General features: G+C 41.0%; 1 protein-coding gene across 1 annotated transcript in view; it reads left to right on the top strand.

Moving 5' to 3' along the window:
• Positions 1-19878, top strand: part of celf4 (CUGBP, Elav-like family member 4) — a 536216-nt gene that overhangs the window by 255997 nt on the left and 260341 nt on the right. Inside the window, exon 3 of the mRNA XM_042335783.1 lies at positions 19061-19109. Within this exon, the coding sequence (XP_042191717.1) occupies positions 19061-19109 (49 nt within the window). The remainder of the gene's footprint in view (positions 1-19060; positions 19110-19878) is intronic.

The following is a 19878-nucleotide window of genomic DNA, read 5'->3' as shown; positions in this document are numbered from 1 at the left end:
TTAGGCAAGCAGGGTACATCCTTCCAGGGAGAGAGTGTGTATTCCATTTCAGACACAGGAAAAATTTCCACGTGTAGGTGGCATACGTATGTGGAGCTCCTAGTCTGATTTGGATAGTCTTCAGCATAGTGATAGACAAGTGTCAGACACCCGGCTGACCCAAAAAAAATCAAATGCATGGATTATTATTAGAATTACTCCAGAGTCAGAACCTCCTGGACTTATGCGGTCAATAAAATGTATTTGGAAAAATGATTGTCTACAATGCATTCCCTACGCTACAATCATCCTTAAAGAAGATGCTAATTCCTTCTCCTCCCACAGGAGAAGGGCTCTCTAAAGTAAATGAGAAAAAGCTTGGGACCACTGCTATTTCCGCTTGTCTCATGCAGTGTGATAAGGACAAGAATGAAAATAAAATGTCTTGGGACCCGACCCCGAGAAAGTAATGGGGCTGAACCTCTCTCTACAAGTGCACTGGCACTTCTCATAAAATTAATCCTATTAATCCTGTCAGAGGTCTTTTAGGTTTGGCAACAATTCCTAACAGCAAATTCCTTATGGAATGTTACTTTGCATTACAGAATCTTATCATTAAGTACCAAATTCCTAAGATTATCAATTGGAGCCTCTGTGTTCCAGACTGTTCATCATTGCAAAATTGTTCAAGTCTAACATTGGGACTTTAAATTCACAGTCCAGTGCAGTGCTGGGGATGTGCTGCATAGTCAGAGATACCATTCTTCGGATATTTCACTCACAAAATATACAGTCAATTTACTTTACAGTATATTCTGCGAAGCGCTTTGGGATATCTCAATGACATAATAAGGCTATATATCAAATGCAAGGATGATTATTATATTATTATTATACGAGACATTGAACCAAGGTCCCATTTGCTTGGACGTTAAAGATTCCCTGTGGCACTATTTGAAAAGAGAAAAGGGAGGTTCTACAAGTGTCCTAGGCCACAACCCCCCCCCCCAATAAAATTGGTCATTCTCTTCATGGCTTGTGCTGCTGTGTTCACCCATGAATACAGTCACTACATTTTACGGGAAAAATTATCCTGTAAAACACTTTGAGATGTCTTGCCGACGTGATAAGGCATTAAATCAAATGCACGCGTAATTATTAACACATTATAAACTGTTATTTCAAACCTCTCATAATGTATCCCCTGAGGTTCCACTAGAGTTACGGCGGCAGCTTGGGCCTTAATAATAAACCCTGATATATAAAAAAAACTGCTTTAGCAGTGGCTAACATGACTTTGCAGTAAAGAGATTCCATGTTGACAGGTGATTCCAAAGTGAAAGATATCTACTGACTTTCTTATCTTCGACTGGACCTCTCAAATGATACATTTGACAATGACATTGATGTTTGTAATAAGCTATGCTTTAAATGTATTGCGGTCTAAATTTGAACCGATCTGGGTCAGCAAACGAGCATTACTCTCGCTGTAATGCTATAAACCATCTCATTCATTGAAAATTCTTATCTGGAGATTTAGTGGGTAATGTGCTGTGTATTTTCATATTTTACTCTGATGAACTCCAATCTCCAGCACTGACCTGCATGGAGTAGTCAATACAGATTAATTTATCTCACATAGATTTACTGTGACTTTCATAAATCTCCTGTAATTTGTAGCTAGAACAATAACACTTCATTGGATAAAAGAGGCATTAATGTTCTTTCAGGGAATTGCATTGGCCATATTTATGATTAACTTTGCAACCTTGTCCTCTTTAGTACAGAATATATAATTGAGAAGATAATGTTTCATTGTTAATCTTAATGTGCTGCAGCCTTTCCCTAAGAAGGAAGCTTTTCTCTAAGACAACGGCTTTCTTTACAAAAAATAAAGCTTGATATTCAAAACTATTTTCCCGACAAGCTGAGATAATGACATTTTCTGCAGAGGGAATAATGTTGTAAACTACTGAAAACAACCTTGCATTACCCTTTTGTGGATCACATGAGCCTGTCATTTTCTGCAGTGACATCACAAGATAGTGTATTAGCTGTCCATATAGAGCAACAATTTCAGGCAGGAGCCCCATCAATCCACATGGTCCAAAATCATCCCATCTTCCACCATCAATCAATACAGATTAGAAGTGGTCTGTCTAGTCTACCATCAATCCATATTGTCTATAATCAGCGCATCTAGTCTACCATCCATCCAAATAGTCACCATCAATCCATCTAGTCTACAAGCGGTCCATCTAGTCTACCATTGGACTATCTAAACTACTATTAATCCATATAATCTATAATCAGACAATCTAGTCTACCATCAATCCATCTAGTTCACAAGTGGTATACTTCCACTAACATTAATCCATATAATCTGTAATCGGCCCATCTCATTTACCATCAATCCAGCTACTCTCTGAGACTTGTGAATCCACTTTAGGTGCTCCATGCTGTGTTTTATACGTTTGTGAATGTTAAGAGGGTACAGGTTCAGGGTTGCAAAAGGTAATTTCAGGACTGACACAGAGAAGCATTTCTTCACCCAGAAGGTAATTAATAACTGCAACAGATTACTAGGAAAGGTTTCTGAGGCCAGGACACTGGACTTATTTAAGAAATGGTAGGTGGTTACTAGTGTGGGTAATTTAGTTGGATGAGATCAAATGGGCTGACAGGCTTTCTTCTTCCAAACCTCCCTTGTGATCTTGTAAGTTATTACGTAAGCCAACACAACTCAAATACTGCTACGTTCACTTTGCTTGTGGTCTCTTTAGCATGTAATAAGCTTGCGCGAGCTGAAATGTGGTGTTGCCATTATTCCCATCTGGATAATGTGGATATTTTATTGATCAATGCTGTGGGGTATTGAATTTTCTTGACAATTTATAACTGGATTATGTAGCATTCGATTCTGGATGTCTCACAGACACCAATAATGTATTCAGGATGTGTTTAATATCAATGAGTTTCTATTTGTTGAAATAAGTCACAAACTTTCAATGTACAATTGTTAGATTTAAGATTTTGATCATTAGTACAACTTTTTTAGTACAGACTTGATGCTTCTCTGCCTGGCTGGTGTATCTTAATGTACAATTGGCTGCCACATTTTTCTCACAAAATATACAGTCAATTCATTTTACAATATATTCTGTGAACCACTTTGAGGTGTCTCAACGACATTATAAAGGGCTATGTCAAATGCAAGGATTATTATTATTATGACAAGCAGATTTAGATTTACCTTTTTGTTATGTTCCTCCAAATGCCTCTCTTCTGAAGGCACTGACGTATTTGTGGAGTAGAGTTTCAAAGTCATTTGCTAAAATAATATTAAATAATAATAATCCTTGCATTTGATATAGTGCGTTATCACATCAACAAGATCTCTCAAAGAGCTTCACTGGATTTACTGTAAAATGTAGTGATTGTACTGTGTAAGTGAACATGGCAGTCAATGTGCACACAGCAAAGTCCCACAACCAACCATGAAATAAATTAACCCATTTTATTTGGCGGATTGTTGGCCAGGACACCACCCTCTCTTGGCTGTTTTTCATGTGTGAGCCTGCACACTGAGAAACAGCAGGTTATTCATCCCTGAGGGTATCACAGCCAAATCAAGTCAAGCCCATCCTACCCTTACCAAATGTCCACAGGTGTGCACTTTCCATTCAAGATCACTGGATACCAATCAGAAGTACCCTGGTTGACATTTCCATCCTTACCTTATGTACACTGCTGTTGTGCTTCTACTACTGCCTGGTTGATGTGGACAAACTCAGCCCCGATCAGCTATTGAACTTGGGACCCTCTATTATCTGTGACTTCACCAACTGAGCTATCAGTGGAGTTTTGCTTCCCCTTCCAGGAAGCAGAGAAACTACTTTCATATACAATGTAATTGATATTTATATAGCGCTTTTCATGTCGGGAAGACATCTCAACGTTTTTCATTATGTTGGAAGGGCACCTAAGTTGGGGGTGGGAGCCAAAGGGGGTGGGAAGGCCAAAGATGACCGAAAGCACAAAATAATAATAATAATCCTTGCATTTGATATAGCGCTTTTCACATCGGGAGGACGTCCCAAAGCGCTTCACAGAACACACTGTAAAAAATGGGACATTTTGAGACGTGCCTTTTATCCATGGATATAAGGATTGTAAAAGTGGGAGATCCCAAGGAAGCAATTCTTTACACAGAGGATAATCAGCAACTAAAAGAAGGTTACCAGAAGGCTGGCTAAGGTGCCTGGCTGGACACTTGGTTTTGCATTGGGTAGGGGATATGATCAAATACACCTTGGGGTCTTCCTCATCCAGATGTTTCTTATGATGTTGTTCAACCACTTTGTGAAAATAAGCAGCTCTGCAAGAGTTGGAAATGAGCCATATTTTCTATGACTTTCAAGAACAGGTTCTACACATGGTATAAATGGTGAGACTATACTGATCCTAATAGAAGGAAGGCACTCACTGCAGGCAGCCCACCAGAACCATTCTTTCATAGGTCAGTTCAGCAGAACAACTTAGCTGCTGATTCCCTTTTTTTTAGTTATCCCCTGGCTGCTTTCAAAGCATTAGATGCCGTTTTTACAGAGTGTCAATTCAGGACTTCTAATCCTTGCATTTGATATAGCCCCTTATCAAGTCTTTGAGACATCTCAAAATGCTTCACAGAATATACAGTAAAATTAATTGACTGCGTATTTTGTGGGCGAAACGAGGCAGCCAATTGCACACAGCAGTGTCCCACAAACAGTTGTGGACTTAGTGACCAAATTATTATTATTTTAAAAAAACATTTGAAGAGATTAATACCCCCAGGAAAAGCGATCCGCCAATCAAACTAACAACTGAGCTCCTACTTACTACTAGATTACCAGAGGTGTGTAGAGTAAGGAAACTTGCCTAACGTTTTGCCCTGTCAGGGAATCGAACCAGGGTCCTCTCATTTGCGTGGTGAGTGCTCTAACCACAATGCTACCGGACTTAAAGCAGCATTCAAAGACCTTCAGTACCAGCTGCAAATGTTGGAATCTGCCCAGTGGTGTCTTTGGTGTCCGGGGAACATTACGGTTGTTCCCAAGGGAATATAATAAATGGAGTAAATTAGTACTTAGCCCACGTCAACAAATTTGTTATAGAATCAATCATTTGAGGTTCCATTTAGCAGTACATTCAATAATAATAATCCTTACATTTGATATACAACCTTTCACGTTGAGTGGACGTCTTAAAGTGCTTTACAGGATTTAGTGTAAGTCCAGTGATTGTATTTTGAAGGACAACCCAGCAGTCAGTTTGCGCAAGCAACTCCCACAAACAACAACAATTTATCTAAAATAGGTAGAACCCATCAGATGGCATAACATCTCAGAGGATAAACACACGTAAAAATTAAAAATCATCACGTTTCAAAAGCTGATAAAGTCGCTGGGTGTTTAAGGATTAATTATAAATTGATTGTCAGTAAATCAGATCTCAGAAGTGGTGACATGAGTTATTATAATAATAATAATCCTTGCATTTGATACAGCGCCTTATCACCTCATTGAGATGTCTCAAAGGGTTTCAACGAACATATTGTAATTTGGATTGACTGTATTTTGTGGGCAAGTTGACATCTCTCCAGACTGAAATTGCTTGTCATCGCTTCCAGATTATCTTCCTCGGTTCCTTTTTTTTAAACCATAAACCTTTCCTCCCTATCTTCTCCTGAAGAACTCCGTCCTACCCTCCACTGCTCTGCGGAGGTTGATTGGCTCACTCTGACATGGTCCCACCCACAAGTTGCCGGTAACCATAGAAATGTGCAGCACAGAAGAAGGCCATTCATTCCATTGTATCTGTGAATGGCACCTTTAAGAGCAATCCTTTTATATCCATTTACCTGCCCTTTCCCATACCCCTGAAGCTAACTAATGCTAACAGTGCGTCAAAGCAGAGCTGGGCATTGAGCTGAGGAGCTGTGTATGATTTATTCTGTTTACAGAACCTGCAGCATTGCCCATGCCTGCAGCAAGAGTATTATTCTCAGGCACTGGCACATGAAACGAAAGGCTTGGCTGATGCCTCACCATTCTTTTGATGTGTTAATGCTCAAGTTAATACCCGCACTATGCAAAAGAGATACTTGGCAAACATAATAATACTTGCATTTGACTTAGCGCCTTATTACATCGTTGGCACATCTCAAAGCGCTTCACAGGATCTACTGTAAAGTGTATTGGCTGTGTTTTGTGGGCGATGCATGCGATGTGGCAGAGAAATGTTTTTTATTCCTCTCACAGTCGAGGGCTGCCACTTATCTGTCGAACTTTGCTGTAAAAGTTTAAAGGGACACAAACACGGGGCTGTCGACACACCTTAAAATATAATAAAATATAAAAAACACATGCAATACAAATACCATTTACCTAGCACCTTTCAAATTGTGAGGATGTCTCAAAAGAGCTTTACGCTGCTGATTGGGCAGCCAAACCCAGGAAGGGTAGGGGGAAGGGAGCTAATGAGGACGGGAATCTGGGGTGGGGGAGGATGACTGAAAGCGCAATCAAAGGAAATAGTCTCCAGGTGGGCTTTGAAAGTGGAGAGGGGTGTGTTGGAGGGATGAGTCCCAGAGAGCAGGGGTATTTAAACTGCAAGGTATGTATTTTGCATGAGCTGCAAAACTGGTTTCATCTGCAAAATATTCATTGACTTTATGGCACCAGAGCAATGGATTTGGGAATATGTAAAAAAAAATTACCAATAGTGGTCAATTCATATCAGTGAACTGGCTTTGTCAGTCAATACTCAATTACTGTGATGGAGAACAGCCAATATCATTGTGCAAATATCCCATAGAGTAGCTCTTTATAGAATCCAATGGGTCACCGGTAACTTCTAATGTTCTTTTGGATTAAATCCTCTGAGCATGTTTGCAGATTATACTATGTTTATTGGGCTTTATAAAGGTCTGGCAGAGACATGAGAATTATATCAGTGGGAGCCAGTACGATTGTTATTAGTCACCGAGTACAGGAATAGACTGATGGCAATTCTATTACAGTAGGATTACAGCTTGTTCTTATCTCCCGACATGAAGTGTTTCAATGCATTTACGTGCACACTTCTTGTGGAGCCATTATCTCCTCTCCACAAAAGTTACGTTCCTTCCATTGTTGAGCTACCATCCAAAATCAGGAGAGAAGGCTGAATGATTCCCAGACATTATATGGCTGTCATTACGCCATTGATCTATCAGACGGCCTGTTGCGATGGCTTCTCGCTGGCTAATTTGTCTGCAGTTCTCTTTTGCAAACATAGACATTTTCTGCACAGAAGGGGGCCTATTCAGCCCATCATGTCTGTGCCACCGCTGCTACCTGTTTTCTTCTAAATTGCATTTTTTTTATTAATCCCACTTTCCAGCTCTCTCGGCACATCCCCTGATTTTTTTTAAACCCATCTGAAGCTGACAGATATTTGCTCATTCTCTCTTTTTCTTTGCCCCCTATTTCTCCCATTTAACGCCCATGAGAAATCATGTAGCTCAGTGGTTAGGGCACTCGCCTCGCAAGCGGGAGACCTAGGTTCGATTCCCGGGAAGGGTGAAACGTTAGGCAAGTTTCCTTACTCTTCACGGGCCTCTGTTTACGTAGGAGTAAGTAGGAACCCGGTCGTTAGTCGATTGGCAGATCACTTTTCTGGCGGTAATAATCCCTTCCAAATAAATAAATAAACAAACAAACAAAATTGGTCACTCAATCCCCGACTGTTCGTGGGACATTGCTGTGTGCAATTGGCTGCCACATTTCGCACACAAAATATATAGTCAATTCAGTTTACAGTATATTCTGTGAAGCCCTTTGAGAGGTGATTAGGCGCTATATCAAGTGCAGAGAATTATTATTAGGATTCTAGATGTTACTGTTGATCCAGACATTGACTGAATCTCAGCTCTCGCAGTCGAAAGATCAACTTTCCAGTTTCCTAGCTGCTGGGTCACTTAGTAATTCTCACTGTTACACATATTCATCTCTTGTCTGGATCAGACAGGAACACCTGCAGATTTGATGCATTGCATGGTAATGATCCCGACAAATTATTGCTTTCCAGCAACACCAATTTGCAGTGTGCCGTGCTCCCAAACACTTCCCTCAGTACCAAGCCCTAAACGATTTAATTGCTGAGCTGAGTGATAGCAAAACTGAAACCTGCCAAAGCAAATCCCACGTCTACCGGCAGAGGCAGGTTGTGAGGAAAATTGTGTTTTTGTTAATAATCGTCACATTTCATAACTGCTCCTTTCACATCGGAAGCGCTTCACAGTACATACTGTAAAGCGGAGTGACTGTACGTTTTGTAGGTGAACAATTTGCGCACCAAAATGACTACAAACAAATAGCCATGAATAATAAACCCTCAAAAAAAAATTGGTGACTCAATCCATGAGTGTTTGTGGGACACTGCTGTGTGCGACTGGCTGCCACATTTCGCCCACAAAATACACAGTCAATCCACTTGATAATATATTCTGTGACGCGCTTTCAGATGTCCCAACAACGTGATCAGGCGCTATATCAAATGCATAGATTATTATCATTATGAAGTAAATCACCTAATTTTTATTTGGTGGGATCGTTGGCCAGGATACCAAGAGAAACCTTCTCTTTTCTAATACTGCCACAGGATCTTTAACATCCACCTGAATAAGCAGAATGAACCTTGGATTAATATCTCATCCAAAGCTCCGGCAATGCAGCACAATTTACAGGGTGATGCATGCCTTGTGCTTCTTGCCAGGTGGATGAATAGCTATTTCACTTCCAAAGAGTTAAAGCCGAGCCACCGAGCAAAGCTGCCCTCAGCTCTTTCTTTACTCTAAACACATCCTTGTTGCCTGGTAGAAAACGGCCTAATATTTTAAGAAGATATTAAAATGTCATGTGGCACTAGAATTGTGTTTGCTAACCATTAGCTTTTTTTTTGCATTAAAATATTAAAATAACCAAATACATCAGAGTAAATGGCAATTTGAAGCCGGTAATTATTTCTACACATGACCTCAGTTATTGTGCAATTAAAATCTCTTTCAATCAAAACCTAGGATAGCGCAGCCCAAGGCGAGTGCTTTAACGGATGATCTATGGCTCGAGGCTAGCAAAGGGTCACTACTCCGACAATAATGACCACAAATAATAAGTTAAAGTAAATATCAGAGTGCGGTTACTGGAGCACTACAGGAGGTTTGGAGACTGCTCACCAGCTGGCCAGACCATGGCTTTGTGAACTCTGACTGGGGGATCAATCATTATGTTTATTTTAATTGTATCATAATATTCCCCTAGAGCTTGGTTCAAATGAGTTTGACATTATTAAAATTTTAATGCCCATTTTCATAGCCAAATGAATATTTTAAGTGCATGCCCGGCTTAGGTTATGATGATGAAGAAATTAATGGCACGTCTTGTTTAATGCATCAGCGTGAGATGGGTATGAAACAAAAGTCAGCGTTTTAGCATAATTAGACAGAAGGAAGGCATGATGACACATTAATCTTGCAGAATTTGGAATGGCAAACTGCTCTCTGTAGGGCTGACAAGGGAAATATTTCATGTTCGCTTGTTATCGAGAGCCATTCAGCAGAATGAGGAGCTGACCACACCATCAGCAAAGCAATCTGCTTTGCTCGGCCTTAACCCTTTGTGTGCTACAAAAACAATTGCATGTATATAGCGCCCTTCAGATAGAATAGCCTCTCGGAGGCCTTTACAGTGGCAGGGACGGAGGCCGAGCAGGGATTAAGGGGGAGAGAGAAGAAGGGGAGGTGACCATAGGAGCAAAGGAAGAGGTAGGTTTTAAGGCAGGAATTGAAGACAGATAGAAAGGGGTTGAGACGGAGGTGTTCAGGCAGGGTGATCTAACAGAGTGAAGAACAAAGTGAGGACGAGCAACTGAAAGGAGAAAAGGATGCAAGATTTGGGAGAATACTGATACATTCTAGGACAGACAACCAGGAAATAGTTCTTTAGACGAGAGGTAATCTCGTTGCTGGAATGAGATCCCAGGAAGATTGGTGGAGGACAAAACTCATGCAAGAAAAGTGCTTGATGCTGGAATGAGGAGATAAAAGGGATGGTGTCCTGGAAGCCTTAGTCTTCAAATCCTCCCTTAACAAAATATCTATCCAGTTTTCAAATATGGTTTAATAGCCCCTGTTTTAGCCCACAAGATTGTTTGGTCTTAAAATTTTCAAGTGACACAGAATTGTGGAAAATTACTAAATTCACTCTCAACTTAGAGTCCAATAGCATATTAGTTAGAGCGCTCACCTTGCAAGCGAGAGGATCCAAATTCGATTCCCGGGCAGGGCAAAACCTCAGGCAAGTTTTCTTACTCTGCATGCCTCTGTTTAACCTAGCAGTAAGTAGGAACCCGGGTGTTAGCCGATTGGTGGATCCTTTCTAGGGGGAATAATCTCTTCAAAAAAAATCAAATAATAATATGATCACTCGATTCCACGACTGTTTGTGGGACACTGCTGTGCGCAATTGGCTGCCGAGTTTCGTCCATAAAATATACAGTCAATTCACTTTATAGTATATTCTGTGAAGTTTTTTGAGATGTGATAGATGTGATGTCAAATGCTAAGATTATTGTTATTTTAAAGAAAAAATGGTCTTCCAGGCTAAGGTGAGGTGAAATTTTGGGTCCCCTGCATCTTCTCTTCACTCTTGGGAGAGAAGAGAGGCTTTTTTTAATCATCCTGTTGTGAGTGTTTCATAGTAGCAGCGACACATCTGCTGTACAGATGAGAGCCAGTCTTAGAGGAGGCTTGTTAGCTAGGAACAAATCGGCAATCTTGCCCTTCCTGACTTATTGCACATCAAACCTTAGCAGCCTTCTCATCTCAACAAGACCGGAGCTAACAGAATGAAAACGAACAGCATTTACAAGAGGTATCTAGATATCTCAAGTTCTACGAGACCACTTGTAACTGCATAAACAACACGGCAAATATCAACCGGAAAGCAGCAGAGATTACCTAGCCTGTGAGCTGTTGCCAGGGAATTTTCTCCTCTTTATTATGGCTCTGAGCTTAACGTGCACACGGTCCAAAACTACAACCCTCACTATTTGTAAGATTGAAATCATTAGCTTTAGCTTCGAGTTATATCAACTAATAGGCCTTCAGAAATGGGTCATACAGTCCAACTAATGCACACTGGTGTTTATATTCTACATGAGCCCCACCCCTCCTTGTACCACTAGTACCCCAACGCACGCTCTGCGGTCCCCAAGCCTTGGCTCTTGCTAATCTGGGCCTAATACCTTCCAGAATTAGGTAAGCAGAATGTGTCCCTCCAGGGAGAGAGTGCGCATACCATTCCAACAATCTATCTCTGGAATTTCCATGTGTAGGACGGAAGTATGGAATTCTCAATTTGGTTTGGATACTCTTAAGCACGGTGATGAGTTTTCACATGTGTCAGTCACCCACCCCCAAAAATTATACCCCTGTTTTGTATGCATCAAGTTTTGTCTTAAATACACTGATGATATTTGCTTCAATAATATGTTTTTGTCTCTATTGCCATAGCTACGTGTAACAACAACAACAAAATTACAATTGTAAAGCGCCTTTCACATCGGGAGGATGTCCCAAGGCGCTGAACAGTCAGGGATCAGGATCAAGGCGTGGGGGCAGGGTTGGGATGAAGGAAGGTAGAAGGGTGGCTGAAGGCACGGTCCAAACGGATGGTCTTGAGTCGTGCCTTGAAGAAGGCAAGAGAGGGAGCAAGGTGAAGGGATTGTGGGATGGAGTTCCAAAGAGTGGGGGCAGAGAGGCTGAAAGTCTGGCCTTCGATGGTAAGGCTGTTCGGGCGGGAGACCTGGAGCAGGCCAGAGCCTCTTGGGCAGAGGGAGTGGACAGGTTGACGGGGAGTCAGCAAGTCAGAGATGTGGGAGGGGGCAAGGCCGTGGAGGGCCTTGAAAGTGAAAAGGAAGGTGAAAAGTAACAAAAGGACATCAAAATTAATCAAATAGCTCAGGAGAATTACCTGGCATTAGCCACGCAGCCTGTATGTTTTTTATAATCTGATTTTGAGATTTCTTCCCTTTTGAAAAATTTATTAAATATGACAAACATCAAAGAGCAATCTGACCTGCAGGGCAATCTGTTTCTTATGACTGTGTCACTCAGAAGTTCAGCAAATTGAATATTTTTCACATTCTGTCTTCCAAACCACTGTAATGCAATTGCGTTATGCAATTGTAATTTTGTTTACTACCTGCTATACGAATGGCATTCAAACTATTGTGAGTAATGCTTTTCCACCTGGGTGTTTTGTTTCCATAGAAGCTAAGTTAGGCCAATAAGGGTCATGTCAACTGTTTAGCAAATTGTTAGTCTGGTTTTGTCTCTGTCACCACAGTAACGCATGCAGATGTTAATTGGAATGAACGGACATGGAAAATTAATCCAATATGCAATCTCCAGAAGTGGATAACTCACTTTGCTGACTTAAGTCTCAATGCAGGTTGGAGTTGTCTTATTATAAGAATAATTTGATATAAACTATAGGCAATTATAAAACACAGCACTTTACAGTATATTGTAAGATGACTCTCCCATGCATTGCTGGGGATGTGCTGCATTGTCCTTCATATGAGACATTAAACTGAGGTCCCATCTGCCTGTTGAGGTGGATGTTAAAGGTACTATTCAAAAAGAGAAGGGAGTTTCTCCGAGAGTCCTGGCCAACAATCTCCAAAATAAAATTGGTTACCTATTTTTTTGCTGTTTGTGGGATATTGCTGTGCCCAACTGGCTGCTGTGTTCACCCACAAAATACAGAGTCAATCCACTTTACAGGATATTCTGCAAAGCGTTTTGAGATGTCTCGAAATGTGATAAGGCGCTATACCAAATGCAAGGATTATTATTTTTATTTTTGTATCTTTTGAAACGCTTTGAGACATCCCCTCATCGTGAAAAGCACAATGTCAAATGCAAATTTTATTATTATATAGCACCTTTTCCTCAAAATTCCTCACAGGAGTTTACTGTGAAGTCTGGTGACTATGTATTGTGTAGGCGAGTTAACCTTTACAAAGGCTGCCGTTCTCTAGAGTTTAGTCTACGCTACGGAGAATGTTTAGATCAGCCCAATCATGTTAATTCATCTGTCTGGAATCGGTATATTGGTTTGAAAGCAGCCTTGAGCCACAATGTAATTCAATATGGTTATAAGGAGCATTCTCATTCATAATTAGGAAGAAGGGAATATAGTGTGAGTGAGGGGGATAGGAGGCATGGAGGCTAGTATAAACACCATCATAAACACTAATTGGGTCCTATTGAATCCCACTGCCTTGCCCCTCCGTCTTTATTTCTAAATCCCACTTTAAGACGTACCACTTCAACCGTGTCAGTGGTCACCTCTCCCTCCCCCTTCTCCAAGGTTCCAAACAGGGCATACTGTACTGCTTGCAGGGTGCTGTATAACTACAAGTTGCTGTTTGGTTGCTGGGCTGAATTGCCTGTTTCTGCGCTGAAATGTTTTTAATGTAATTCTATGTAATGCGTTTCAACCCAAATGCATTGGAAGAGGGACCAGAGCGATAAGGTGCTGTAGAAGACACAATTTTGGTGTCCTCTTCTCCACCTTAAACCATTCATAGATAGGAAGGAAATAAAAGTCCATTCCAGCAGCACCACTTATAAATAATAACAAAATAATAATCCTTGCATTTGATATAGCGTCTTATCATGTTTTCGAGATAAATGCTACTGCATTTGCACTCCATTCAAAGGACTAACAGAAATGAATTTTCGGCACCTTTGACTATAAGAATGCGTGGGTGAAAATCAGCAGCTTCAATGCCACTTGCCCTGTGTAATCAGCATGCATTTCTGTAATAATTCTATATTTTCACAAAGCGCAATGAATTATGCTATTGATGAGCAACTAAGTTTGAAACTGTTGGGGGAAAAAGTGCTGAAATATTAGAAAATATAGGGATAATGCAGCCAATAGTGAGCATTCGATTTTTTGGTTGTGTCAGGCCAGTGCTGACTATTGACCCCTTCTGATTACATCTGAACTAATCTTCTGATCTTGTGAAATATTATTCTCTATGGCATTGAGCAGCAATTGAAATAAAGAGAGATGACATTGCTATTGCCGGGAAAAACTTAAGAAAACAGTTTTTTATGGAGTGAAAAGTGCACCATAATTGACTGTAAAGTAACATTTTAGAGATTTTGGCAATAAAAACCGTATCATTCCAAACATACTTGGGGATTGGGTAAACCAAGGGTTAAATATGGGGATGGAAAATATAACCCTTTGTTAAGGCAAATGTGTGAAATATATTACATTGCCTATTACTTTTAATAGCACTAAGATTGGATCATTTGAACACTGTTGTATGAAATGAGATGACCGAGGAGCCTCACACAGAGCATATTAGCCAATGGTTTAATGTACTGCAAAGACTTTCTGAATGCGGTGGAATTGCAGGCGAGGATTGTATTTGACACCAATTGAAACCCTTTTCTGGTTGTGCATTCTCCTGTTACAATGCAAACCGCTGCGGCCATTCATACTCATTGAACCAAAGAATTGAAGTAATACAGAATTGCGAGTCACGGAATATCCACAGACCCTTTCCCACCCCCCCCCCCCCACCTCCCACCAAACTCCTACATGATCCGATTTCAAAATCCTTCACGTATCCATTTATTCGGTGCAGCCTCAGCCAAGGGATTAAGCCAGGGTAAATCAGTTAATTATCTCCACTCAAAACCCACCTTTAGATAAGGATCTTATTATACTCCTTCATATTTTTTTCAGAATTAAATGTAATCCTAGGAACTTGCGTTCCCCCAAGTGGTTCTGTGTTAAGCAGTCAATAGTAAAACTCCCAGACGGCAAGAATCCTAGAGGTAGGTAAATACAGTCAGCCTCATCATTAAGAGAAGAAGCTCAGGGGATGGGAGAACTAGCAAAGTCAAGCCGATCAGGGAGTTTCATCTTACCACAGCTCGAGGTTCTCTTCTGCTTATAGCAGTGCTTAAGTTCAGGACCGAGGAGAGTCGCGGTACGGTTAGCGGTTCTGAAATAACTTTGTCTTTAACTAAATTGAAGTTAAACCTCGAGGATTCTCGACGCCTGTTGTGCGCAATTGGCTGCCGCATTTCACCCACCAAATGTGCAGTGTATTCTGCGAGGCATTTTGAGACGTCTCGAAGACGTGATAAGACGCTATATCAAATGCAAGTATGATTATTATTATTAAGTTGTGGCAGCTGACACTGCTGTGCATAATTGGCTGCTGCATTTCACCCACAAAATAGAGTCAATCCACTTTACAATATATTTTGTGAAGAGCTTTGAGACATCTTAATGACGTGATAAGGCCCTGTATCAAATGCAAGGATTTATTATGATGACTATTACACTGATCGTGTAATACATACATATATTACAAAAACTTTAGGCAGGAAATGCACCGTGTTTAAGGGCGATTAATGGCCAGGGAGGGTTTTCTTCACAAAGTGGGGTGTTCTGGTATCAGCCTGGCTCAGTTGGTGGGCCTCTAACCACTGAGGTAGAAAGTTGTGGGTTCAAGCACCTTGTCACAACTTTCAGCTCATAGTCCAGACTGGCACTCTCTTGCAGTGCTGCATTATCAGAGGTGCCATCTTTCGGATGAGACATTAAACCGAGATCCCGTCTGCTTGTTCAGGTGGACATTAAATATGGTACTATTCGAAAAGAGAAGGGAGTTTTGATGTGCCACAAACAGTCCTGAAGTGAATGACCAATTCTATGTGTGGAGATTGGCCAACAATCCTCCACGTTGAATTGGTGATTCGATTCATGGCTGCTTGTGGCACATCTGAATTTGCTTTTCGGGGGAAAACATTTTTTTCCATTAAGCGATCGACAAAATTGATAGCAAATTACTTTGGTGTGAATAGGTTACAACTCATTTTAGATCAACTTATCTTGAAGTCCCCTAAGATTTTGATAATATCACCAGTGATAATATCACACAGCACATTTTCCCACCTCTCCTCCTCCCCCCACATATTGTGTCCGTAAGTTGAGAATTCATTCGGGTGTGATAGGACTGAAGCTTTTACCCTTAGATGTTACCACACTCTGAGATGCGGTCGTTCACGTAATTTAAAGATGACTTCAAATGGACTTCTCTCGCCTACATTGTAAATATCCTTGTGTCCAGAAGTGATACAGTTAGACAATGCAATGCCTTTCAATACTGTACGGTATGCAAATATTAGGCAGGATATGGCCCCAGGGGAGGGGGGGGAGGGAAGTGGGGAGTGGGGGAGAGAGAGAGAGGGGGAGGAAGAAAATGAGGGATGTGATGCGATAATTATTGCAGGTAATTACCACAGGGAACACGTTATGAAATGCCGCAAATCTCACCCCAAAGAATGTAATTTTCGAGATTGTTCTAACCTACAAGCTACAATTAGAATTCATTACTTGAAAGAATCTGTTCCACAACATAATTATCAGCGAGTGAAATTATCGTTGTGTCCATCAGTTTAAAAGGGTAATTATACATCATCTTTCTTCCACTTGTTCACATGGTACAGAGCAGCTGCAGTGGGTGTGGCTGAGGCGTCCAATTTGATGAGCGCCTTTTGTTTTACGGTCAGAATTGTGCAAATAATGGAAGCTGTGTTCCACACGGCTCCTTGTCACATCGGTGTCTCGAGCATCCAGCGCAGGATCGGGTTGAAGATTCTTACTCTCGCGATCAAAAGCCCTCCGTCTCCTCTCCGCACCCTATACCCCTCCAGGCCCCTCGTCACACTATAGACCCAACCACTCCCACTGAAGACCAGCCTGCTTCATGTCTTACCCCACCCCGCAGTCATTTTGCCCTACCATCAGTAGGTAAGCTTTCAACCATCTTGTCCCTTCTCTCTGCAACTCCATCCTGGAGTCACAGACTCTGACTTGCCTCCCTCCTAACTCGCTTTCAAAACCCACTTCAAGACTAACTTCTTTGACCACAGATGTTTCCTCCCACGCTCTTTAGCACCTTTCTGTGTGGCACTGGAGTGTCTGCCTGCATTATGAACTCAAAGAAGGGAAAAATTGTGCCAGAGTATATAGGCTTACATTTTTTTTCTTAGAATTTCAGAGCTTCTTGAAAGTGTCTACAGAAAACAACAACAAACAACGAATTGCATTTAAATAGTGCCTTTGATGTTGGGAGGACGTCCTAAAGTGCTGGATTTACAAAGGCTATACAGCACGGAAACAGGCCATTCAGCCCAACTAGTCTGTGTCGGTGTTTCCACTCCACATGAGTCTCTACCCCTCTATATTCCCTCCCATACCTTTCTATTCCCTTCTCCCTCATGTGTATATCTGGCTTCCTCTTAAATGTATCTGTACCATCTGCTTCAACCACTGTTTCGGGCAATGAGTTCCAATTTTAAAGCTGTTTTTCAGTAGTTTCTTCACCATCCCCTAAAAAAAGGCACAGTCACTTCACTTTACAGTATATCCTGTGAAGTGCTTTGTGACAACCTCCCGACATGAAAGGCATTGTATCAAATGCAAGTATTATTTTATCAGTTTCCATACTTCCTGATTTACGTCCCCCCTCACCCATCACCACCTCCAATTCCTCACTCGTTGCCGTGTTACCAAAATATCAAAGGGAGACATTAGCAAAAAGAAACAAGTAAGGACATAGAACGCCAAAAACATTGGTTGAAGCAGAATCTGTGATCCCTTTTTAAAAAGGGAATAAAACAAACATCTCAAAAGGAAAAACGCAGGAATGGGATCAAAAGACTGACTCTTTCAGAGACCCGACACAGACACCACAAGCCAAATGTCCTCCTTCTGCGCTGTGAAATTCTATGATTCTGTGATTTCCTATTCTTATCCCTGAATTCTATCAGAAACGCACTGGGGTGGAAAAAAAAATTACATCGCTATGGTAACCCGACGGTGGAAATAATCAAAAGGCACTTCTTTCATCATGTGCACAGAACACGATTCAGGACATGACAAATATGTAACTTGCGCTGTAAATGTGTAACTTGCATAAATAATGAAAAATATTAATTGAAGAGCAATTTAAATTATTGAGGTCAAAGAAATGGAAAGCAAGTTGAGATATGAAATAATTTTGATCTTTCAATTTGTATTCACTGAGAGCAGCAATCCTACATAATTTTGCTTCAGTGAAGCCTTTGTCGATGCCTCCTTGTGGAAACAAAATTGATTGTGGTCCTTCGTGTTTTACCCCTATTTGTCCTTTGGGACTATCCCTGTTGAGTTGTCAGACAGGCAGCCTGGCCTGTTTGTGTTGCTGCCGTTCAGTGACTCGTTTCGAGGGACATGCAGAGAGTAATGGAATGGGTTATCAGGAAATCGAGAGATTGGATTCATTTACGAATGTTTGTGGGATGTCGCTGTACACAATTGCTGCTGTGTTTGGCCCACAAAGTACACAGTGACTCCACTTTACAGTATATTTTGTGAAGTGCTTTGAGACAGCTAAACAACGTTATAAGGCGCATATCAAATCCAGGATTATTATTATTTAAGAAGCAGTTCAATTGGTAGTACAGTCAGCTTCTGAGTCAGAAGATCGTGGGTCCACGTCCCACCCTGAACCCAAATAGCCCAGGCTGACAATTCAGTTCCGACCGGGTGCATTGAGTTGTTGGAGGTGCCATTCTTTAGATGAGACCAAAGTCCTGTCTGCCTGTTCAGGTGGACATTAAACAATCCCATGACACAACTTGAAAAGAGAAGAGAATTGCCTGTGGTGTCTTAGCCAACAATTCCCAAATAGAAAAAAATCAGTATTCACAACATGACTGAGTGTGGGATTTGCTCTGTGCCACTTTGCTGCCGAGCTCACCTACAAAGACACAGTCACTATACTTTACAGTGAATCCTGCAAAGTACTTTGAGACAAATATGAAATATCAAATGCAAGGGCTATTATATCGTTATTGTTATAAATAATTCAGAACTTGCATGACTGACCTTTGCTCCTTTCTTTGAATTCACAGATGAACAGACCGATCCAGGTGAAGCCTGCGGACAGTGAGAGCAGAGGAGGTACTTTATCTTTGTTGCTACAAGTCATAGTGCTGAGTACAACTAAGCTGATTATTGCTCTGTTTCTCAAGCAAGGCTATGTCGAGGGAGGTTTTGTGGCAAAGGCCATCAGTTGTGCAAGGCAATGGCTCCATGGTTCAGTTTCATTGTATTTCATCTTAAAGCTGTCGTGTCCTTTTTTCTAATGATCAATGTTGATTTCAGGTCAGTTTCACCTGTGCAAAAGCGATTGTACAGGGTGTCCACAAAGTCCTATTACTGCCATTTTTTTTACACAGTGTACTAACCAATGACTGAAGAGTGATGATAATAGTATTTAGAAGTACTTATTTGTATTCAGTACAAGTGTTTAACTGTAGTTAGACATCTAGAGTTTCGGTGAGCGTCATGATTTTGCAACATCTTCCATAACATGGAAGGAGTGACGAGGGTAAATACATCTCTAACAGCTTGTTTCAGCTCCTCCGTAATTTCATATCGCAGTTTTGCAACAGGGGAATAAGAGGATTTTGTGGATATCCTGTAGATCCCAGTGGGTTCTGAGTATTTAGATAGCTGATAAGTGCATCACTGAAAAGGATTAAACACAGCAATTCAAGTCATGCGGGGCAATATAGTTTTTAGTTTGATGATAGACCATTCTGAATTTTAAACACTGAAATCTGAAGGATATCTTTGGTTTGGTGGATTGAGGGAAATTAGCTTCCCCCAAAGCACAATAGCTTTATAATCAAGTATATCAAGGAACCAACTGTATAAAGTTGGTTTC

Source organism: Callorhinchus milii, unplaced genomic scaffold, assembly GCF_018977255.1.
Source record: "Callorhinchus milii isolate IMCB2004 unplaced genomic scaffold, IMCB_Cmil_1.0 Scaffold1, whole genome shotgun sequence".
In the NCBI taxonomy this organism is placed as follows: Eukaryota; Metazoa; Chordata; class Chondrichthyes; order Chimaeriformes; family Callorhinchidae; genus Callorhinchus; species Callorhinchus milii.
The sequence above is the reverse complement of the archived record's forward strand: the minus strand, read 5'-3'. Positions and strand labels throughout refer to the sequence as shown.